At 39.5% G+C, this 25,721-nt stretch overlaps 1 protein-coding gene across 2 annotated transcripts; it reads right to left on the bottom strand.

The window, feature by feature from the left end:
* Nucleotides 1-271: 271 nt before the first annotated feature.
* On the bottom strand, nt 272-17,758 carry LOC139740289 (galactosylceramide sulfotransferase-like). 2 transcript variants are annotated; one of them, XM_071650871.1, is made up of 3 exons: nt 17,393-17,758; nt 4,753-4,940; nt 272-1,532 (listed from the first exon to the last, which is right to left on the bottom strand). In XM_071650871.1, the coding sequence occupies exons 2-3, from the start codon at nt 4,896-4,898 to the stop codon at nt 533-535; spliced, it is 1,146 nt and encodes a 381-aa protein (XP_071506972.1). In that variant the 5' UTR covers nt 4,899-4,940; nt 17,393-17,758; the 3' UTR covers nt 272-532. The 2 variants fall into 2 exon arrangements, with proteins under 2 accessions (XP_071506972.1, XP_071506971.1); XM_071650870.1 differs by lacking the exon at nt 17,393-17,758 and adding an exon at nt 17,015-17,067.
* Nucleotides 17,759-25,721: the final 7,963 nt, after the last annotated feature.

The raw sequence follows: 25,721 nt of genomic DNA, 5'->3' as shown, positions 1-25,721 counted from the left end.
AAAAGCATACAGTAAAAAGGATCAAACAATGCCACACGGATCTGAATAAATGGTGACAATGTAGACTGATAACGGTCCCTACCATATTACCTGTACTAGCGTTGATCACGACAAAAACACAAATTGAGCCAACAAGGTAAAATGTAACACAGAAACTATGACGCAACGCACATATACACACACACACAGAACACCCACCCCCCCCCCCCAATAATGTATGTATACACTCATACACATGCACATTCAGCTTTGCTCACCCACACAACCCCAAGCTCATTCAAACACATTACATGTACATGTACTTACACAAAGATGTGTATTTCCTCGTAAATGCACTTTCAGTATAACAAAACTTTAACATGGACAGCCAACTCGTCTGACGCAGCTATCACACTTGTGATGGGATTAATCCCAAAGATTGCCATAACCTCTTAATGTGATTACATTAACATTCAATACGGCGTACATAGTAATTCATAGCTTGAAAACCAACAAATCAAAGGCTACGCAAGGGAGAATGGAGACACATTAACTATCTAACTAGAATTCCTCTGTCCTTCATTCGCTTGATCAGCTTTTTGGTGTCTCTCGAATGCTTTCCGGTTTTTCTTGGGGAGGTTTGCTGGAGCAATTGACGGAAGTGGCGTAGTTCGTCGTCGAATCGAGGTCCGTAGGCAGCGATTCGCTGCCACAACGTCCTATTAAAGTAGTCATAAAGTCGCGCATCGGCGGCGTTCCAATCACTAATCCGCTGTCGCGTGGCCTCGTCTACTGGAATCTCGTTGCTCGAATTTCTGACCAACCTCTGCGTGTACAGGATGTCTTCGGTGTCCCAGCACAGGGTGTCGCGCAGCAGCAGGAGCGACTCGTCGTAGTACTCCGTGATCATGACCAAGTCCAATTCCTCGGCAAGTCGCGCGATGGCCTCGTCGACAGCGGTTTGATCGTCAAAGTACGAGGTGTTCAGCCCAAGGTCAAATATCTGCTGGTTCCACAGCACGTGCGAGTAGGTCCGGTGGACCATCTGGCGGTAGTTCCCTGCAGGATCTCTGAAGAAGCCGTCAATGACATTTGGATAAGCCTCGCCGCGCGCCTCAAAGATTCGTTCGAAGCGGTCGGCAAAGTTGAAGTAAACGAACGAAGACACGAACTGGGACCGGGGATCGCGAAGAATAGTGACGTATTTGGCATTGTGCACCACGGCGTCCATCTCGGGTCGATTGTAACGCGCATGGCTCGTCAGCATGTTAAAGCCATCCTCTTTGCGCCAACCGATCCCAAAGTCTCGCGTTTTGGCGATCATGTCACGCTGAAAGGGCAGCTTCCTATCCATGTATGGCTGCCCACCGGGCGGCACGGCAACGGTAAGATTGTTCTTATAAGCGTAGTGATCGAAAATTCCCGAGGTGGTGCTGCTGGCTGTTTTGTGCGTCTTTACGAAGACCACGTTGTCGTGGGGATTGCAATATGGCTTTCTTACATGACCAGAAGCCATCCACTTATTTCTGACACGTGGAACGTCGAAACTCCGGCTGCATGAATGATCAACGAGGTAGTGGCAAGACAAAAATGAAAAGTGTGGGAAATTTATCATTGGGATACTTAAAACTACATCTCCCTGGAACGGAAAAACCTTGAAATTACTGTGAGTGGTCATCTTCCCATCCCCTCCCTGTTCTTTCATTCCTTCCCATCATGGAAATGTTTATGACTCCCTTGGGAACAGGCATTTTATTGTCACTTTAATACCTTAGTAACGAAATACGACAGAAGCAATGGATTCACAACGGTCTGATTTGTCACTGAATGACTTAGTTTTGAGGAAATGTTGCACAATGGCGCAAACATCTTGATCTACGGCAAAGGATGACAAGTACCAAACCCACATCACTTAAATACTCCGGCCGAATTTCACTTAACATATTCTACTGTATTAAGAGAGTTATAGAATACATTGACTGTGCCCTCCCTTATTCTCCCAGTTTTTTTTTTTTTTTAATAACACATTATACTAGCATCGAAAACTCCTGACATCTGATAATTCATCATTTTCCATCCGAACTGATCCAACCTCGTAACACGCAGCCACTTCTAACAGAACACAACAGAGTTGGTTTCCAGTAGTCACTTCGAGCAACTTTATCTCTAGGTTTATGAATAAACATGGCATATAGTCGAGGCGTATTTCTTTTTTCTTTTTCTTTTTTGAAGGGTGCCTCTTTTCCAGTTTTGATATGCTGATATTGTTTTCTCAGCTAACAAACTTGGAACGTGGAAAGTACGATGTAATAGTTGCACATGCACCGCATATCCTTCGTGCAAGAATTATTGATCACTGCCCATTGGTTGGGCCATCGCAATGCCTCTCAAGATAATTCTGCCCCCGTTTTGTGCCAGCGAGAGAGTTCATGAATTACCCACCGCTTCAATAATTGGGTAGCTGAAACGGCAGCCAACTGGAGGCCATCGATCACAGAGAAGTTCCATGCATTTTACATTATCCCGCAGGTATTTCAAACATCGGAGCAAGGAGAGAACAGCATTCCTACCACTCTACTTTACGCATCGAAAGATGTTATCCCTCCAAAATCTCAAGTGACTGAAAAAATAATAATCTGATTTCCTAGAAGAAATAGAACTGAAAGACGAACAATCGTTAATAGTGTCCAGAAACAATCAAATTTGACATTACTATACGACATAATGTTCCGTTCCGTCCTTTATCCAAACCCTATTTAGACCCGTCTTTTACCCTGAACTCAATATTCCCTACAACGCTCAAGACGTGCTGTGAAATGTTCTTCTGACCTTTCTCACAGCAATTTCACGCCTCAAAGTTCATACGGCAATTTCTTCTTCACCGTAAGTACCTATAAGGTTATCCAATTTCATGGAATGTTTCCTGGATTACCCTTTTCGCTTTCTCCGAATTGCACGTTTAAATTAATTTACATACATTCTTTATTCACTCATTCTACAAAACTTGACAGAATTTCCTTGGAACCGTGTCCCTCGAGCGGCTGTCTATATAAGGATTTGCATTGGACCAATTTCAAGATTCCGTCGATTACTTTCGCTATCAATATACAAGTTAAAAAAATTATATAAGCTTGGCGTTGTTCAAAACTTCAGTATCTAGCGTATTATGCTCTCAACATTCCGATATGAATTCAGATTGTGAGCTAAATATGTTAACCGTACAATTGTATAACATTTAACCCCTTATCAGCCATGTTGATTCTACCGTGTTGGAACGAGTTTCCCAAGATGCTTCCGATTTCATGCCATAATATCCTGTTAACATGAAACTGGAAAGAGGTCCTACTAAATGAGTACTTCATAAAGACAAAAAGTGCATGTGCCTTCTTTTCGAGAGTGTTAGGAAATGATATTCATCAATCAAAGGCTGTCAAAGTCGACACCAGTTTTCAAATCGATCTCAAATTATGTGATCGTTAATATCAAGTGACTTCAATGCCTGACCATGAGTGAACGATAACGGTTAATATTTGTGATGATCCATCTAAGGTGCAAGGATTTGCTGCTTGACTCCCCCCTTACCCCCCCCCCCCCCCCATCCCCCCACCCCCCCCCCCCCTTAGAAGAACCTGTCGATGAATATAGCTCTATAATGACACTGCTAGATCTTGTATAAACTCGAATGCTTCAGTGTGATTCAAGAAACTGCAGTGACTATCTGCATTATGAGTCATTTTCACCTATCGTCAATCGATTAAACCCCATTCAAGCCCACCAACACCGACAGCCCGCTCTACAGCTAAGCGACTGAAATTGTTCTCCGATGATACGCTGAACGTGTGTAACAGAATTACAAACGAGCTCGACCTATTTCCACTTTTTATTAGATTGGACCCAGGTGCAAACACATGCTACCGGGCTGGAGAAAGGGGCACCCACAACCCACTACGGTGACAAAACATCCATCTATCGTGCATTTTACTCACTGGTTTTGCTTAATGGGACTCAAACTCTCTAAAACGTCGGTTATGGCCAGTCAGAAACAGTCGGGATATAATTCGGCGTATTTTAAGAGAATCCTACAAAGTGGAATACTGGAGCTGAGTGATACCATGCCCGCGGATACCCATTCTTACCCCCTTCCCTAATCCTGCCGAATCCATTTTTCCACTCTCTTGTACTTCCTGCTTCTTTCAATGGAATGTAATCGGTCTTTCCACGTGATGGAAATTACACGACTATACAGTTAGGACACATAAAGCGTAAACTGTGTCACGGTAATAATTACTTACAAGAGACATCAGCAACTGCAGGTCTTGCCCTTATTCTACTCCCAATATTCAAACATATCGTTTTCAAAATAATAGTTCCATATTGTGAGAGCAATTGTCTCCAGAATAATCGGCAAATATTCCCATCATTCATTTCATTATCACGGGTTTTCTACAGAGCTCACATCATCCCCTCACCCCTGAATGAGAAAATGAACATTGGTTTAAAATACCGGATCAATATCAGGATAATCATATGAGAATCCGGAGTGCTGATACAAAATCAATTGTGATTATTCGATTTAGCACTCTTTTTCGTAAATGGGGTTGTGGAAATACACTAGCTGGTTAAGGTCAAAGGTGCAACAAATAGTTAATTCATATTAGTATCAAATTTGATATCATTATCCTAACGATAAGTCGGGTGTAATTTCCGATTGTGCATTATTATTATTATTATTATTATTATTATTATTATTATTATCATTATTACTATTGTTACCTTGCCGACTGCCCACTGTGATCCAGAATGGTAAGGTGTCGTGTTAAGGAATCCCTTTTGTCGGTGACCACCAGAGTGGAGATCAAAAAGAGTGCAAATATGACCAGAACGGCGAGTAGAGCAACGATCACACGTCTGCGCGCCATTTTGGACGGGTCTTTAACCTGACCACATGTCTTTAGGAGTACCTACAGCACAGACAAGGGGGTGGGATAGTCAGGACGAGAGAAGAGCGAAAGAACGCATGTCAAGATCCCAAGAAAGGGGGAAAGGCATATCGAAAATAGTATGAAGGAACCGATTAAATTCAATCAAACGTTAAAATGCGGTGCAGTGTACACTTAATGTGGTTAATGAAGTAATACAAGAAGCTTTAACCAGTGTTCCCAGGTGTCAACGTGGAAAGAAATGTCATACAATATCAATTTTACCATATACCGGCTAACTATACAACGATCGCGTTAGCAGCAAAGTATCGATTACTTTTATACGTTCAGGACAGTCTCTGAAGGGTAGATAAAAACGATCAAACAAACAAACCTGAAACAAACGACAACCCTAAAGTACGACGTGTACAAAACAAAATAACACAAAACCATTTTTCCCGAAGTAATAATAATATGCCATATACAGCACCTCGTCTGGTATACCCGAGGGGGTATAAGAGTACCTCCTTGACAGGTCTATATACCTTCAACTTGTCTCGACGAATTGTGATCTACAATGTACGTGTAACAGACGGAATCAGTGGAGCATGAGAGCATAATGCACAACACACTGCACTGTGGCCAGTTGGAGTTCTTCCACAAATCAAACCACAGACACAAATGCGAGTACACAAGCAGATACATGACTGTAGTAAATGCCAGATTGAGAGCCCCCTTTCTTGAGAGTGAGAGAGCTTATTTTTCTCGACAAACTCCGTTGAGTTGAGCAGCACCATGAAATGCACAATTGGGAGCAACGATAAGCAGTCTTTTCACAATAAGTATGCAGGATTCACCTATTGAACTTTCTACAAAGGCTTCAGTGCGTATAAAGTCTCCCCTACCGAATCCCTTGCCCCCATCCGCACCCTTACAAAGTTCCCAAACAACAACAGTTATTCCTCTCCCGACCTCGACAGGTTCCTGTCACATGCATTCAAGGCGACACACTTTGTAAACGGGATACAATCGAAGAACTCTTAGGGGGAAAAAGAGAACGAAAAAAAAAATCCGTCTGAATGTCTTTAAAACGCGAATGTGACTGGATGTTCATCATACTTGCATGCATGGAAATCGAAAGTGAACAATCCAATCAGAGTATAGGGCCTACTTGAGGAAGCGTACATCATGGAAATGGCAAGACTTGTCACGGTACGAACAATCTACCTTGCCTTGGGGTCCATCTACCTAGAGGACCCCCTCCTCTTTCCCTCTCACCCTGCCCCCTCGGCCCTTTATTTCTCCTCTTGTTATTTAACTCTCTGGACTGACAAGAAGGTAAGGACTGATTTTAGGTGCTCTCCTTACTCCTATATCAAGCTCCTTGCTCCTATCAACCCGACACTGTTGACTGGTACTCCAAGCCTACTTCTTGCTCCCTCGATTCCTACCGCTCAACACTCGTATCCATGTTATTTATTTTCTCCCCCTCTTTTTCCATTCAGCAAATCCACCCTGGGCTATATTCTATTAAATAGAGAGAGAGATGCGTATGCCAAAACGCGGATGCCAAGACTCGACGGCTTCGACGTGTACAGGCCCGAGGTCAACAACCCATCGGATAGCCTGTGCCCTTTTAAATTCCTGCCTTCATGCTCCGACCCCGTTGTTTCCCGAGCTGACGAGATTTACCGGCTCCCAGTCTATACTATTCATCAAAATCTAATTACCAATATCACAATATGTCCGGTATGGATTCCCTTCCTGAAGGATTTGAATAAAACATTGAAGTGAAGCAAAACAAAAAAGAGAAAAGAAGCATTTATACAATCATACATAATTAACAAATATTATGCCAGAAGACTTTGCTTTCGAAGAACACTGAAGGCACGTTCACTGTACTTCACTTAAAAGACAAAAATCTTTTTATGCCTCCATTTATCTTTTTGTCCTGTAAATCTTTTCTCGTTTTGCTGGATATCACTATTCACACACACACACACACACACACACACACACGTTTATTCAAGTCAAAATTCATTCAACAGAGCAATCAACTGATCACTGGATTCACCATAGTAACCGAGAATGTAATCGTATCTGATCGCGAGAAGATGGGTTGTGTTTCTTTAACATATATCCATACTATTTTTCTCACTCGCAACATGCCGTCGAATCTAACCTTTCTCATATCCAACACTATCAGCCTCCCCGACAACTTCCCCGACCAGCCAAACCAATGCATTATTCATACGCGACTTCTCGCAGCGACATGCCAACGAAGCGTGCGCTAACTCTACGCGCTTCACTCGTCACTGGATGGATCCTACGATCACGGCAAAGGTCAACCGTGTCAAACTGCGCAGTGGTGTCTTCATGTTGCTCGATATATCCCCATGCAAGCGAGCATGCGGGGTGCGATGACTTAACAATCTATATCACAGCTGATGCTGGGTCCACCACGAAGGAGAAATCAGTCGGTTTTTATCAGAACTACTACATGATGTACTCATGGGGAAGCGGGGCTCGTCAATTGCAACGTTTTCATCATGCAGTATTCATCAACAAGCAGAGGTGCCGATGCAATTGTTCAACAATGTACAAGAAGAGAATGACATGAATTCGACAGTATCGACTTTTTTTTGTACATGAAGCTAAGGAAACAATACAGAGCATTACAGTGTTTATTGCCGCCTGAAAAGTTTCACAGGCTATTATACAAGAAAAAAAAGACTGCCACACGAACACGTTCTTTCAAGACATGAACACATAAACCATATAGGCGAAGAAATTTCGTATTTTGACATTACATTTTCATCTTTCATCAGCTGTCCAAGCTGTGTAGGCCATACATGTGGGTAGTCAGGAGCTTGGTACATTGAAAGTGATGTGTTGATGCCTGCCCTGAGAAGCGATACAAAGTCGCGGAACACGGAGTTGCGGAGCCAAAAAGGATTCCGCCTATTAGCTATAGGTAAAAGGGTGGGGCGTGTCAATAAGAGATACAATGCACATTGCAGGCTACACTATTGTTGCCTCACATTTGCACAACATCCAGACGCTACAAGACGTACATTTTCTATTGCGAGTATGTTCATTTGTTTCTCCCTATGTGGTCATTTCTTTGGGTACAGCGACACAATACCATTGGATAGCCACAGACCATCATCTCAACCTTGTGACGTCACAGCATTTGTTCTGATTCATCTCTCAGAGACCAGTCATTACTACATGTAAGTACTCTGAAACCACAACAGTTACAGTCACTATACTATAAAAGCCAAAAGTTTCTTGATAATTCCAAGGAGATACTATAAGCGAGCTCACCTAGTACCTCTTGTCACAAATCGACTATTGTATCAAAAAACCCGTGGTATAAAACCAATATCTTTTGGTGCATAATCACCGTTAATCTTTTTTTTTTCCTTTCTTTCTTTTACGGTACGAAAAAAAAAATCTTTTATTTCTCAGAAACATTATGGTGACTGTCTTGATTCATCGAGCATTTTTGTATTTTTGTTTGAGAGCTAGTTTGTCATGAGTTTGTCTCTCTTTTATCGTATTCGAGAAAACTGCACATCAATTTCATAATCCCCTTCTACTGAGCAATAATCAGAAGAAACTCAGCCAGTCCATTCATTTCGCTGCATGGCATTAAAAAAAGCAGAGCCACAGAATCAATAGGGCAACCTTACATCGAGAGTAAAGTTATACTGTACTTCTGAGTGATCTTCTCTAACTCTCTCTCTCTCTCTCTCTCTCTATGTCATTTACAACAGCAAATCTTTCTATGCGTTTTGCATCACAAACTCAATCGATGCCCATTGTGTGCACACAGAAAAGAATATCCAATGCACACTCTTTGGCATGAACTATACGGATTATGCGATAGCAGAAACATGAACGCGGTAAGAGCTAAGCAGAGCAATTGTAACTGCTATACCATGTCGTGGTCGAGAGACGACAGATGGGTCGACGCCCGAATCGTCTGTCTATACCCCTGACTCATCGATACGATGATGTAAACAAGGATTACTCAGCGCCAGAAATAAGATTTATGACGTGTCGAGTGTGTCATCTGGGTTCCAGACTCGTCGAGATCTCACAAAAGCGTGGATTCCATTATGGGAGCGCACGAAACGCGTTGAGACTGATCAGTTTACTCCAAGATTTGTGTGTTGCTCATTATACTATTACAGTGTCAGTTCCAGGCAGCAGTGGGTTAAGTTTGCACTATCCTTTTGTCTGTTTGGCCTTCATTATAGACGATGATTTCAAGACTGAATGAAACACACACATACACACTCACACACATACACACATACACACTAGATCATTATCGAAACTGCAGTCACATTGTGCGACTATTTTGGCGACTTCCTTTGACCCCAAACCAAACCTCCGTCCTAATTCTAAGGAGAGAACTGTCCTTCGCAACTTCCTAGTATTACTAGTACTATATCGAGCTTTAACTCTGCGACGTGAACGCTAAGATGACGCTAATTAAGCAAAATGGCGTCTGCACATGCGCGAGACAGCCGTTTCTATTGTCCAACCTGGGAGGCTACGTCGTCTCACCGTTCGCGTCGCAGATCTAAAGCTCGCTATTACATTACAGTTGTTGCTCGCGTCCCTCACTTGCCACTGGCATAGGAAGAAGTCGGGTGAAAAGATATAGGGCGTGTCCGTTCCTTATTAATGACAATGTGTTAATAATCATGAAGACATTTCCCATGCTAAGTCTTAAAGGTGCCAATTTTAAACGGACATTCCCGACAGTGACAAGTGTGTCCTATCATAATGCAAATGTCCCATGCCATTGTGTGTGGTATCAAAGATTTTTAAAAAATAAAATAAAATCTCGCAGGCACTCGAATTTAATAGGGCCATCTACCCGTACACGCGTGTACAATCAGTTAACCTGATGTGCTAGTAGACGGACTCCTTTGCAGTGTGCGTATTAGAGATGCCAGTAACATAATACAATCATGACAACGATCTAATTTCACGACCTCCCAACTTCACGTATTACAATATACAAGATTGATACGCATTACAAAAACCAGGGAGGTTGGATTCCCACCTCTATGCAAAAACCCTACCCGGAATATACGAACAGTTTGTACGCTGCAAGCAAAATACAGATTATCGTTACTTACCGAACCCACCAGAAATAGAGATGTTCCCTTGAACCTTTTTTTTTTTTTTTTTAATTTAACGAAACAGAAAGGTCTGAAACAAAATTACCCGAAACACTTACGTGATAGGAAATGAGATCTTCGGAACGACGTAAGTCATTGTTGATGTCCGTTAATGAAATTTTACGGTACCGACATGGTCGCTAGCTCTGATTGGAACGGTGAGTATCTGTGATTGAACTGGCATGAAGTAAGGCACGGCGCGCTTCACCTGGTAGGCACAGAACGTGAAGTCGCAGACGCGCTTTCGATTAACATCGACCACCAGTCACAGCGAACAACGAGAGGAAAACGGGAGCGGACAAACACCATACTAACAACCTCATGCTCTTTGGCGAATGACGTCTGTGCAATTTAAAAGTTCTAGGCCTTTATATCTCACAAAGTAGCCACATGATTGAAAAAAAAAACGAATGAACGAATAAAACATGATTATGTTGCACAGCAAGCCGACGCTCAATTTAATTCTCAATTAATGTGTTGGCTGCAAGTCATATTGATTATACAACCCCAATGTACTAGTATTCAATACCTATCCTGTTTATCGCCTGGTATCCTCACTGTATGATGTACACAAAGGAACTACACATTTGCCTAATCACTTTTTTACTCTGCATAAAGCTGGATACTGTACATAAAGCACTTGATATGGGGGGGGGGGGGGGAAGTCAGCCAACAATGTAGGAAATTAGTCAAGGAGAGGGGAAGTCAGGGCCCCACTGGTCTCAAGACCGTATCGTGGCTTGCGCCGAAATCTTCGTCCGTTCTCTTATATGATATTGAGGACATCATTCATTAATCAATCATCATCCTCGTGTTTCTGTGATTGATGGTTCTTCTCTCTTGGGCAATGCACAATAATCATGTCATAGACATTTCGCAAAACGAGCGCATAAAGAAAACAACATTCAGCGCACATCAAGTGAAATAGTACACATGTTACGCATATAACGTCAGTGGAAAGAAAACACGACCTTTCGACTCGCACAGTAATTCTATTCTTTAATAGGTAATAGAGATTTATATTTTGGATTTAAAAAAAAATATTCTCTAGTCTAGTGATTGGTTGAAAAAGCTTCACGTGATTATCGGTATTTTCAGCTATGTCAGAAAGTTGGCATGTTTGACATTCCATAAAGTACTATTTGTAAAATGTCATATAGCAATTCTGAAATAATTGTACACAGCTTTGTACCCGTCACTCTGTGAAATGTAGAAGTAACATTTTTTTTTTACATTGTGACATCACAAAGCAATTCTGACATCGCCCACTTCGCCGCACTATTACTCTGTGAAAAGGTAACAATTTCTAACAAAACGATTGTGACGCCACAAAGCAATTTTGACATTGCTCGTATCGTCAGTCTGTGAAATGTATCAATTTCTAACAAAACAATTGTGACGTCATAAAAAGCAATTCTGACATTGCGCATTGCTTCGTTACGTCGCGACGGTGTCGCCCTGTGCACATACAATGTAACATTTTTGAACAAACGTCACAATGCAGTTTTGACATTGTGCGCTGCTTCTTTATGGTCAATGGAAGATCCCTTCACAATATTTGGCAAAGAATATTTTGAATAACATATTTTGCCTTGTGATTCCTTAAAACTATGGGCAGAGGTGACTGCCAAGTACTATTCACCGAGAAGTGAATATCACTAAAAAAGGAGAATTCCGGTTCAGATGAAACTTACATGTAGTCTGACAAGACTGGCAAAATTTGACCAGTAACTGAAAATTTGGTCAAAATTGGAAAAAAAAAATAAAGAACTTATGAAATTTCAAAAATTCGCTAAGTTTTGTGAAACAGTTCTTGAACAGTTGATATGATGGATATATGCAGTAAATGAGGGAGCTGATGATGTCAACACCTTCCAATTTTTCATTGATCACGCATAAAAATGTCAAAAATTATATTCTTTGTTATGAAAGTTTAAAATATATGTTATTCCTACTTGAATAACTGTAAACTTTTAAAATGATCTGCCTGATATATCACGATTTGAGACTGGGGCATAATTGCGTTTGAATAAAAAAAAAATTGGCAATTTCATTTTTTGTCTATTCTTTTTTTATTTTTACAAACTGTATGTCAAGTTGTAAAGGGATTATATCATCACTGGATCAAAATTTAAAACAAAAGAAGGATATAAAAGAGGCAGGTAATTGTGTGGTGGATGTGAGTTGTGGAGGGATCCTATAGTGATCATACAATGTACGACGTACGAAGCAGCGAGACGATGGTGTAACAATGCACCACTGTGTGTGTGCATTTATAATCTTGGGTCACAACTGCTTTGTCACATAATGAAAAAAGTGTCCGACACATGTACACTTTTTGGAAATAATATTGTCATTAACAGTAACGTAATTTTCCATAGGATACCATGGAGAGTCGAAAATGCCGGCATCTAAAATACATGTACCATACAGTAGTTGAAAATCATCATAATCACATGAAGCTCCAATCCAAATATGATTCCATACCGTGTATATAACAGGTGATGTTGCAATATGAAAAGAGTCTTGAAACAGAGATGCGAAGTTCAAAAAACTTTTATGAGTGAGATTTTCATGACTCGGCGTCTCGGCGCTCGCGCACATGCGCGCGCGAACGAGGGGGGTATCCCCCCTCCCATGAAAGGGAGCTTTTTTAGATTATTAGCTCTTAATGATGCGATCTGGTGCATATATTTTTACTAATTTTGAAAGACAAAAGGGAAATATGCCTTCAATTGCAACTATCACTTTAATCCTTTGAGCTATGCTCCTTATTTTAGGCCCAAATTGCAGACTTCACCCGATGCGTGAGAAAAATGGGTGCCATGCGTGAGATCGTGAGACAGACCCTAAATGCTTGAGTCTCACGCAGAATGCGTGAGACTTGGTAGCTCTGCTTGAAACTGTAAGATAAATTAGGATATCTGCACATGACACTTCAACGCCTGCATGACATGAGAATTTGTGTGAGATAAAAACTGCAAACAGAAATTGTCCAATGAAGTGATGTACATTGTATAGGACCTACATGTACAGGGAAATATTAGGGTGGACTTTACACAATACTGTACGATATGTTGATTTTTACGAGAAAATTAATGATAAATAAAGGGCGCACTAGAATATTTCACTCCACTTGGCCTAACAATAAGAAAGTGATGGAAAGGTAAGATATGTATATTTTGCAAACAGTGTGTTTGACCACAATCACAATTCACATGCACATGTCCACTGATTAATCACTTTTATGCAAATTAGAGACTACAGATGTGACATCACAGCCTTCTATGCTCTCTCATTGGTAAGTAAATTTTAATAGTGAAGACTGGTCTGCGAGCAAATGTGAGACTTGAGAGCCCTTGACATTACCTTAAATTCTTATCCAATTTGCACAATTCTGTTATTCCCATGATAGACATCACTATTCTAGAAAATGAGTGAAACTAAAAGTCTCATGACCTCGTCTTGTTTAGTCAGACTTTAAGGACACTCACTTTCTCTTTCTGATTCTTTTGTTTACCTTCTACACACTGAAGTAAACTAACTTCACATTAGAGTGTAGAGCCACTGTAAATGATATCAGTAGCTTGAAAGAGGGCATACAAGTGGGTGCACAACCTACATTGTACATGTACAGTAATGTACATGTACCTGCACAAATGCATTGTTTGCAAATTTGAAGATCAAAAACCCAATTGAAATCACTGCAAGCTTGAGGTCAAGATCGCTGCTACTGGATGAAAGACATACAATGCACTCCTACAACTGCAGAACCAACTAGCCAGTCACCAGAGAAGAATGGTCCGAGAATGTAAAACGATCCGTATGTACAGATGTACAGTACATTGCAGCGACAAAATGAATTGCTTTTAAAGGTGTCTGCTCCTCATAATTTGAACATGTATCAGAAAATATACAGATTTACTTACAGCAGGGATCACCTCCCTGCTTACATCATGTGACTTGCACACAAATGTATACGTGTACACTTTGTATATTGAGCAGGCTTTCCTACAAGTACAAAAATGGTGTATTTTGTAATAAACACACATGTATACCAAATGGTCTCTGCCCTTTACATGTACATTGTATGTGCCAACATAAAAGGAAAGGGAAGACTCGTAAAAAGATAAATTTCCTTCCTTGTCCAGAAGTAGAAATTGAGGATACAATGTAACATCGGTGACTTACAATATTGTAATGGGAGTAAACATGTTCAAGTTGACTATTAATAAAATTCTACCAAATTATGTTTTGCATGGTTTTCACAAAGGATTGATACTGGTTGCAACAAGAATATCTTAGATGAGGCAATGCCATCTCTTATTACCAGTCTCCCTCTGTATCTTAGATACAGGGTACATGTACACTATGTGTATGACATAATACACTATGTACATGTATACATGTACACAATTAAAAAATACATTTTGTTTCACAAAAATGTTTCCACTGATAAAACAATTACAACGCTGCATAGCCCCCTTTCCCCTATACAGCTGTAAGCCACATTTGCTATTGTTACAACTCATCACTGATCAGAACAAACACTTATGTACACATGTGCAATGTTTAGTTCTAATACAGAAAACTTTAGTGAAGTCTTGTGCACAGGTGAATGGGAGACTTGAGAAGCAGGGATATCATCTACCTCATTTAATTTGCATACAATGGTAAATTTATTGTACAATGCTTGTCACCGCTGACATTGTTCCATGAATACTATACATGTACAGTATTTATAACTTTCTAATCCCACTATGTACCCCCATTGCTGCATTTAATGAAACTTCTACATATTGTACTATTTTGTTTGTTTAGTATAGATTGAACTTTATTGTACATGGGGTAAAATTCAACGGACAAAAATTTTTACTATAAACAGACAAAGGGACATTGTACAGTCCACTGCCATTCCAAGCACGCCCTGCCTTCTAAATGACATTTTTTTACATCTTGACATACTGGTACACCTTGTACATTTGAACATCAGATGTGTATACAGTCCACACCACTATACAACTGCATAAAATGGTAACTTGTGGATACTATTACTTTTAAAGCTCCTTGATGAAATCTTGTGACCTACACTGTCTTGATGTACAATGTGGCTGCTTTTTGTGTTTTAAAAGCTTACTGATTTCACTACCCTGTTTAATCTGATTCTGCAGGAAAGATGGCACCAATTTGACTTTGTTTTGATAGTATAAACCCTCCCCCTCCCCATTCTCTCCCCCTCTATCTCTCTTCCTCCCTCTCATTGTATACAATAATATCCTCAAATGGTACAAATTTGCTTGATGTCCTTACTCAATGTCACGCATCACTTTTTATGTCCATGTACTTTAAAAAACACTAAGGATGTTTAAAACACAAATTTGAAGCATTCAAAGTCTGAAAAGTCTGAAATGTCCTCTCTACAAGCTGCATTGATGCATCCACTGTTACAACAAACATGTCCAGAAACAACTTCCGTATACTTAACTTCCTCTTGCAGGAAGTACAAGTACATGTAAATGTATTTCTGATCTTCACGTCATAAATCTTATTTTCCAGCTTTCATCATATCTCACCAATCATTAATATCCTGTGTGTATCATAACTGTAGGAAGTACAATGTACTCATGTATTTCCGATCTTCACATAAGTCTCATTTTCAAGCTTTTATCATGCCTCAACTAATCCCTTCTGCAGTCAATGTATAGTAAACGGATAGTAATGACCAGACAAATGTACACTGTGCACTCAGAATGAGATGTGAGTTCTCCTACTGCTCTGTACAACATTAGGGAAACTGTAGTGTTACAGTGCATCATTTTTCACACAGGTACAGTATGGTACATGTACAACTTGTACAAGTGTGAAATGTTAACATTGTTCCTTCCTTTTGGGGGGAATTATTTATCAAAGTCAATTACCCCTGCCCCCTTCGCACATCAAAATGAACTTGCATACTTTCAACATTCAATTCTTACACTATACAGAGTGTGGAAAAGTTGAAGGACCCAAGAAAGGAAGGAGTTGTTGATGAAAGAGCAATCCGTACGATATTTATTTTACCCATAGGCCCTACTTGTCGCGTACATCAGCTGTACAGTACATCAATGAAATTTGTATTCAATCAATGGCACAAATAAGAATATTTTTTTGAACGTCAAAAAGTGTTAGGGAATGGTTTGTACCAAGACACTATATTTGAATAAAGATGAAAATGCACGTCTGTTTTTGTTGTTGTTTGTATTCCAACTCTTTCATGCAAATTTTCAGCTTTGTTTACATTTCAGATGCATGACAGCCAAAGCACAACAACATCAAATGGGACAGCTTTTCCTTTGACATGCTGTGACATGTTGGCTTTGTTTTGGGGCATTTAAAGACAGCTAGGATTTGGACAAGACATCATTTACTTGATTATCTGACCATTAATCTTAACCTATTGAGGATGAGTACCGAGTATACTCGGGCAAGTGTCTAGATGGGAAATAAGTGTTCCTGTAGAAAAATTGAACCGTCCTCAACAGGTTAAAAAGTCATTTTCACCAAAACTTGAGACACAAGGGAGGTCTTGTCACCACAGCGATTATATACCTGTAGGCTGATACAATTTACAAAGGAGGAATGAATGGCAATTGACACTGCTGTGATGCTAATTACAGTAGTCTTTTACTATTGCTACTTATAATTACTTTGATAATTGCAATGTACTAGGCTAGAAAGAGATTATGATGATTGTCACACCATCACTGAGAAAGTGCAGTACTGCATGATGATACAGGGCAAAATGTATTAAATGAGTGAAGAAATGGATTTCTCGAAATTACCGCCAATTAACTGGTTAATGGCAGCAATGAGATAAAAGGTAAGTTACAAACATGTAGAACAGTTACGGCAGTTACTTCGTCACAGAAAACTCACCTTTCTGTTGAACTTGAATGACAAACAGTGCGTTCAAACACCCTACATGTACAGATGTACATGTAGGAGTATACTGGTATGATGTATAGAGACGTCTGATCTACTGGTAGTTGGGCCTTGGCTGCCGTCATTGAGGAGTCTAGGCGTCTGGGACGTGTCCGGAGCGATATGGACGAGTTTCTGGTCAGCTGAGATTTAATTTGTGACTAACCACACACGAAGGGCAAGAATATCGAAGTTGAAGAAAGATATTCTGTAACTGCAGAGACAAAGCAGAGTCTACTAGAATTACTCGGTGTCAAGAGTTGCATGTCCAAAAGCACAATACTGATTTATCTATCCCAGCAATCGAGTGTAGAAAGACAAGAATCCACTGACCTGTACCTGGCTGTGGCCATAAGTGGTGATGAAGAGGGTACGGTTTCTTTGCAGTACCAGTTCGACCCTGTATTGTACCAGTTCAGTGCAAGGCTTCGGTGCAAGTGCGCAGATTGTGTAGTAATTCTACCTCTGTTGTCTTCAGTCCGAGATTTACCACTGTCTTTGCTTCAGCTTCGTGGGGGTACCGAACAAGCATCCTGTGTTGTCTGCGTGGTAATTGGGAAAGGATGAAGGATGTTCCCACCGCATTAATTCAGCCGGCCAGCTGGTGGGTGAATAAACCCACTGGGAAAGGGGGTACAATTCGTAGATTTCACGACATTTTGCTCGGGATTTGGGGATGGGTTGTGGTGGCTGTCAAACTGCGAGAAGGTTCGCGGAAAGTAGCGCGCGACGCGCGCCCGCCCGTACACAGCAGCACGCACCAAGGTGGAATTTACAATGCTACCTCAAATTCAGGTAGCGAACAGCTCGCGCTCGTGATCCTTGAGGTTTACACGCAGGCTGTAGGCAGATTACGGTACACCTGTACAAAGAACGCTCCGATTGCTCAAGCTGAGAAAGGGAGTACAATGTACCGGGTGCCTTGTATCTCGGAATGTATGTCAACCTGCTAGATGAACCCCCGATCCTTGATGAGTATCAATACGCACTGAGAGGGGCGTGGGATAAACTTAAGAGATGAAACCATAATCTGTGCGTCTGTACTCCGGGAAAAGAAAATGACTGTAGGTAACTCACGCAATAGCAAGTAATTGTAAAAGAGGTTCTTGAAAATTTGTCATCAAGTTCACTGGATTTCATTAAACAGAATTCATTGTGAGATTCGTCACCCCGTCGCACAGAACGGAAGAGCGGGTTCTTCCAAGTCAAAACCTGAAACATGTATAATTATATGAAGATTATGGAATTTTAAAGTACCATTTATAAAGGCCCTTCATTTTTTTTCCCGAAACAGTGATTTGGGGAACAACCACAAACACACGGATCAGACGAGGTATAAGACGTCATGAAAAACACCTCGTTTCCTTATCTTGTCTTGCAGGTTTATTATACTTGTATATATATATATATATATATATATATATATATATATATAGAGAGAGAGAGAGAGAGAGAGAGAGAGAGAGAGAGACGATGAAGACAAACAAGTTGACATAATGCATTAGATTCCAATTTCATTTATTTGTAAACCAAATTTTCGACCCTTGCACGGGTCTTCCTCAGGGTAACAGTGATATTTGTATTTGAAGCTCAGCACAGAAAAATAATAATAATAACAAAGAAACGCGCCTGGTTGTCAGCTTAGAGTTTTCCAACAACCAGGCGCGTTTCTTTTTTAATTATTATTATTTCTCTGTGCTGAGCTTCAAATACAAATATCACTGTTACCCTGAGGAAGACCCGTGCAAGGGTCGAAAATTTGGTTTACAAATAAATGAAGTTGGAATCTAATGCATTATATGTCAACTTGTTTGTCTTCATCGTCTTCATGCTCTTATTCCAACACGCGGATAATAATACCATTATATATATATATATATATATATATATATATATATATATATATATAGAGAGAGAGAGAGAGAGAGAGAGAGAGAGAGAGAGAGAGAGAGAGAGAGAGAGAGAGAGTGCGAGAGATAGTTCCCTTCCCAAACGTACTCGGTGCCTCATTGTGAGTAGCATATACTGAAAGAAATTAGACTGAGGCGGACGTTGCTCTCGATCTTTAGTCTCCCTTTTAATCAGTCGAGCTTTCGGCCAGTCATTAGGTTTGATTTGTGTATATGATGGTAATATTTCAGAAGATTGGTATTATATGAAATTGCATTACACATTGTGACACATCAGGTTATTCAGATAACTATTCTGTTGGTTGATCCTGAGGAAGGCCTGATGACTGGCCGAAAGCTCGAATGAATAAAAGGGAGACTCAAGATCGAGAGCAACGTCCGCCTCAGTCTAAGTTCTTTCAGTATATATATATATATCATAAATTCTTCCAATGATCTAGCGGCAATAACATTTGGAAGGGAAGTTGCAATGCGAAAGCTTCAAAGAATAGATTATCAGATAAGAGAAAGGATTAATTATTATTTTTTCGCCCAATAAGAGAGTTTTGATTAGATGAAATCAATTTGATGTATAGATTGTGACCAATGTAAAAATTTTCTGTAGAAAAAAAAGAGGGAAACTTAAAGAATCCTTTGTATGCTTCGAGTGCTTCATTCGTTCATCTCATAGAGCAGGGCCCGCATAACCCAGTGAAGTGGTCCACCTCACATCCAACTGGACCTCATGAAAGACCAGAGTGTTGCGGCTGAATATGTGGCTATCCAGCCATCTTCTTAGATGGAAAGTAAAACAAACAAACACACAAACAAAAACATTATCTTATTCTGATTTAATTCGTATACTATAGAATAACAAATTTGTACATGGTGAATTGCACGTCCTAAAGGTGAAAAAGACAACAACATAAATAATTCTTCAATGATAGTGGGCTCAGTGATCTCCATGGTCACTCTTTCATTAGTTTCCCCAATGTTTGCTCAGTCGGGGCTATGGTTAACGAGGTCTCCATCATCCTTGTTCTTCAAAACAGTATCCAAGTGGTCACTGGATGAGGCGAACTTTTAATGACTGTTCAGCAATTTATTAAACGAGTGCTCAACGGTACACTATTGTTTTTCAATTATGATAATCGCAATATATACCAATCTGTTAACGCAGGCAATGATTATTAAATTGGGCGATTCTTTTTTTTTTCTCCCCATACAATTGCGGAGGTATCAGAGAAATATCGTTGAAAGAGTAGTTAGTTTGTTTGTTTTGTTTTGTTTTGTTTTTTTGTTTTTTGTTTTTGTTTGTTTCATTTCCATCTTAGAAGATGGCTGGATAGCCCATATTCGGCTGCAATAGCTGATCTTCCATGGAGTCCAGTTGGATGTAAGGCGGGACACCGAGTTAAACATCCTACTCTTTGCGATTAATGAAGCGGGATCTTATACGTGCATGAGATGTGCATAAGTCTCTCACACACAGGCCCTTCATTTTATGTCCTATATCCGAGGGACAGTGCTTCGCCTCTTTCTACAGGGGACGGTATGATTACTACACACAACATTACTCAGTGGGACTCGGGAATCGAACCCGGGTCCTTAAGATCTCGAGGCGCTATTGACTGAACTAACTTCCGACTGGCCTAACTCACCGCCAAAGAGCCGTCGATGAAGGTGTGAAGAACCCTCAATGAATACTTTACTACCGAAATACTAATCATAAAAAAAGATTATTGAGATTACCAATAAAGCGCTAAAGAAAGACCGGTGATAATGGTTATGACCACAGTGAGTGTTGGATGATTCTAGGAGATTTTCCACACTGACAACTCGAAGACTGTCGATGGATAGGTTTCGACAACAGTATCGGTCGCTCAGAGGTGAGTGCTCTGGATCCTGTGGGACAGAGGGCTCTTGCAATGTCATTGGAAGACTGATTACGATATAGCGCCACCTATCGAAAGGCTCAAACTAATGGTGAGAGATTTTACTGATACTAAAGTTAGTGTACAACGCACTTTCCGCGTATCACAACACAGCTGTATCGAAATAACTCGTCGTCATGTTACCCTGAGTTTTGGTTTCGTCATCTATTTAAAGAAAACCCTTGTGCTATCTATTTTCTCATAATCATCACGTCGCTGCATGTACTTGTGTGGATATTTGGATGTTTCGAATATTGTAGCTTGATATTCTTTTTTTTCAGTCCAGTGATATGTACTGTATTTGGTTGTTGTCGTGAAGTATACGAGTAATGAATTCAAGTAAATTCAGTCATAGTACCATCGAGACCTCCCTTCCCTTACGTTTTCCTTTTTCTCTAAGATGCAGACATCAAAGCTGAAAAAGAAACCCCACCAGATGAAATAAGGTTGCGCTGTGGAAAGAGTTGAATAAATCCACACCCCTGTATGAATCAAAAATTGTATAATCAAAAATTGTATAATAATCATATGATATATGTATAATAATCATACATAACGTATGTCGCTTCCTCTTGTCCTAACTGCTATGCAATATTTGAAAGACACACAAAAAACTTCCAGACTTCTATTTAAAGAAAAATGTTATGAAAATGACATTGTATTCTGAACTGACGTACATACATATTTCCTTCACCAATAGCCAGGTGTCCGCATCAAAACCCTTCATATATATATATATATATATATATATATATAATGATAATATTGATAATCTCTCCCTCCCGCTCTCTCTCCCTATGTCTGTCTGTCTGTCTGTCTGTCTGTCTCTCTCTCTCTCTCTCTCTCTCTCTCTCTCTCTCTCTTTCCCATCCCCTCTATTAGATAGACAAAAATGCATCTAATCATAATACATATATGTTACAGAGCAATTGCGGCATCACAAATCAATTCTGACACCGTGCCCTGCATGCTCCGTGCAGTCACTGTATATTTTAGGATCCTTCGACAACATTGATTCCATCCGACACGAGTTCTCGCCTCATTTTTCCCGTTCTGTTGTTTAGAATTTTGATCAAAATATTTAAAAAATCACATTAATTGATCTAGGGCCTACTCTATCTGATTTCGAGGTTCTAGTTAAAACTATGGGTCTTCGTGCTTGCAGTGGTACTACTTTTGAATCACCTCTACCCATAGTTTTTTACCTGAAACTCTCATAGCAAAGTATATCATTTTGTATATTATATTTTGGCTCAAATATTAATCCTCTAGTGATTGGTTGAAAGATCTTCACGTGATTATGTATTTTCAACTATATTTCAGAGTAGTGACCTGTTTGACACTTCATGTACTCAGTATACACTATTTGGAAAATGACGTCACTGTTTATGACGACATTTTTCAAATAGTGCACTACTTCTGAAATGATATCACAAAACAATTCTGACGTCGCCGGCTGCTTGGTATGATCACCTTGTGAAATTTAAAAAAAAAGCAATTCTAACATCGCGCCCTGCTTCGTGGGGTCGCTGTAGGATACCTTCACACTATCATGACTATGTCGTATCCACCTCATGACTTCTTGCTTCGTATTTCCCCTTCTTTTCTTTTAAGTATTTGATCCTAAATATAAAACACATCTGTAGGCTCTGTCTTATTTCGAGTTTCTGGTTTACAATCGTGGGCCTCTGTGCCTCCAAAAGTACTATTCATTTCGGGACTGCGCCCCTCAATGAAAAGTGTTATTTTGTATTATCTATCGAGTACTATCACCTCTGTTCATGATTTTAACCAGAAGCTCGTAAGGGATAAAGTATGATTATTGTTATGATTATTATGACGTATAAATCTGAATAGATTCGAAACATTTTTTTTGGTGATTTTCTCTTTTCAGCCGTTTTATCTTAGTGCTGTACGTCGTTGTTCTGTTCTTGAGTCTGTCATGATTTTGTTCCTGTCAGGCAAACAGAAGTAACGTGTAACAAACTTTCTTGCCTTGTACAAACTTCCTTGCCCTTTACAAAGGCATTCTACGTGTTTTTAGCAATAAAGAAGAACAATATAGAAACCAGATTATGGGTAAGCACCCCCAAAGATTTACTCTACCCTATAAAGTTCTTATTCCTCCTGTCCATATTTTGCCTCCTTGATGGAGGTATTTTATGACAAGTAAGAATAAAGTGCTCGCACTTTTTATTCTACCACGTATGATCAGTTGATGATATTCAATTAAAAGATATGCAAGAGCACGAGACTGGTAGAGGGTTTTTTAAGTTACACTTACACACACACACACACACACACACACACACACACACACACACACACACACAATCAATTAATACAATGTGCAAGAGAGTAACGGAAAGAAATTTAGAAAACTGGAATAGAGGGGCCCGTTGCAGAAAAGTTACTATTATGGTAATTTTGCCATCCAATGGTAACTACCATGGCAGCAATACTCAACAGCCAATAAAAATCAAGAATTCCATGGAAGTTACCATTGGATGGCAAAGTTACCATGATAGTAACTTTTATGCAATGGACCCTAGGTCTTACTCATGGCGAAGTAGTAGTAGGCCTATCATAGTAGATTTCTTTTAGTATTAGTATTGTATCAATACAAGTATGAGTTTGGGTACGAGTACGAGTATGAGTACGAGTTATGTGTATATATGAGTATGAGTACGAGTTATGTGTATATATGAGTATGAGTACGAGTTATGTCTATATGAGTATGTAGTGTTAGTATTAGCGCTTGTATATCAGTATTAGTTTAGTTTTATGTATTTGTATTAGTATAAGTGTGGAGTATTTTGTATTTGTATTATTTGTATTTTTATTTGCATTAGTTTTAGTTTAGTAGCATAATTATAGTAGTATAGAGTAGTGTTATCAGTAATGGTGATAATAGTGATAGTAATGGTAGAATTAGAAATATAGACCAGTTTGCAATTGCCTAAATGGTACAAATGACCCCGAATTTTTAAACATCGAAACAAAACAGTTGTGCCAACTTTCTGTAGATATCGATGGATATCACCCACGTTAATATACACAATCGGACATGCCTATATTAACAAGCTCCGTAATTGAATGTTCGGAATGATCTGTCACTGCTGTCACTTTGTTTGTTTGTTTGTTTGTTTGTTTGTTTGTTTGTTCGTTTGTTTATTTTGTTTGTTTTTCATATGAACTGTATCTACTCATGCGCATTAAAAAAAAAATGTACTGGTTTATTGATAGCAGAAGTATCAGTAGAAGTCGTAGAAGAAGTAAAAAAAAGGGAAAACTACAAGGGCCTGGACACCATCACTTCCACTACAGAATAGTATATAACATGACAGGAAAAGAGAACAAAACCCTAAACAGCAGCTGCAATATGAACGAAACAGACAAAACACAAAATTTGGCCTTCTTTTCTTTTATAAATGCTGCATTTTCACAAGAAAATGTATAGGCATTGCCACTCAAATTGCTTAATACAATGATGATGATTGAAAATAGGCCTAGATGAAATTATGGCCTACATAAAAACTGCGGATATACGATAGCACTCATTGCGAAGCGATAAGTCAGTAATGGGCGTTTAAAGTGTAGCTGTGATAAAGATGAATTGTTGAAGTTAACATTATTCAAGTGTTAATTGTAAACATGTTTATCAGTGCGATGAGACCCTATACTAGTAATTGTCATTGAACATGACTATATTGCACAAATATTACAAACTAGTGACGAAAAACAAATGATATACAAAATAGTTATCACGGAATGCATATAGGGCAAAATTGTATACGTACTGCGTAGATCAATGAGCAATTATATATTTTCCTCATGTGGTGATAATGAGTAGCGATATCAAATGAAAACCTGGCGAGAGAGATAATATAAAATCGATGAAACAATGATCAAGGTCTCACACCTGTAAATAATCACACAAGGCGTAATCACGTGGTCAAAATAAAATTCGACTATAATACATGAAACTAACCTGTCTCACTTCAATCCTGAAAATTGATATACAAAATTGTAACAATATCGGGGTTTTATGTTGTTTTGGGGTTCGTTAATGTGTTTTTCTTTTGCTCAGGTTTGTTATTATTTTCGCTCAAAGGTCCTTCAAGGAGAGTACGGTTTCATCAAGGAAAAAAAAAAAGAAGAAAATGTCTGCGTTTTCTGAATCATGCCGAAACAACTAATGTCCTCTCAAGGAAAGAGAAAAACGTATCACGCCTCAGCACGGGAATTGAATTGAAAAATGGGATGCATTTTGTCAAAGAAATCAACCTCATCAACTATAATAACAACGGATCTTTTCTTAGCAAATTATTTTATTAGCAGTCCCTTTTTAGTATGAAATTTGTCACATTCGTTTCAGTATCTCTTTTGAGGAAAAACTACTGGTAATGGAGCTTGGGAAAGTCCGTTTTGATTACAGTTCATATTGGAGTTTTGACTAGTGACGCTCACGTTGGGGGATTGATAATCGTCAAGGCTTCCGAATCCGAGGTCCTCATGTCTGCCATTGAATATCGAACTATCCGGGCTTAAAACAAGAAAAACAGAGAAATGATAACTTGAGCTTTTTTTATCAGATTGTTGTTTGTATACACATGGGTGGGTGTGTTTATGATTAAGTGAATGTAAGGAAATTTATGTGTCATGGCGCTAGCTTTTGAAAGGTTTTTGCGTTTTACGTAGCATCTTTTATTACAGCTGTATAACTTTTTTGCCGGCAAGCCATGCAATATGTAGTGTATATGATTATAAGATAAAAATTCGCAAGGGTGCCAGTTTAAAAACTTGAAAATTATCCAAGTTTCTCAGTAACCTTCTTTG

This window comes from Diadema antillarum, unplaced genomic scaffold (genome assembly GCF_040938485.1).
Source record: "Diadema antillarum isolate AM-2024a unplaced genomic scaffold, OU_Dant_1.0 seq00000846_RagTag, whole genome shotgun sequence".
NCBI lineage: Eukaryota > Metazoa > Echinodermata > Echinoidea > Diadematoida > Diadematidae > Diadema > Diadema antillarum.
Note: the sequence above shows the minus strand (reverse complement) of the source record. Positions and strands in the feature narration are given on the sequence as shown.

Bases quoted from the DNA above. Each gene is read 5' to 3' on its own strand.
- LOC139740289 (XM_071650871.1), bottom strand. From the start codon at position 4,898: ATGGCGCGCAGACGTGTGATCGTTGCTCTACTCGCCGTTCTGGTCATA. The intron at 1,533-4,752 runs GTAACAATAGTA...TCATTCATGCAG, and splicing joins CACAGTGGGCAGTCGGCAAG to CCGGAGTTTCGACGTTCCAC.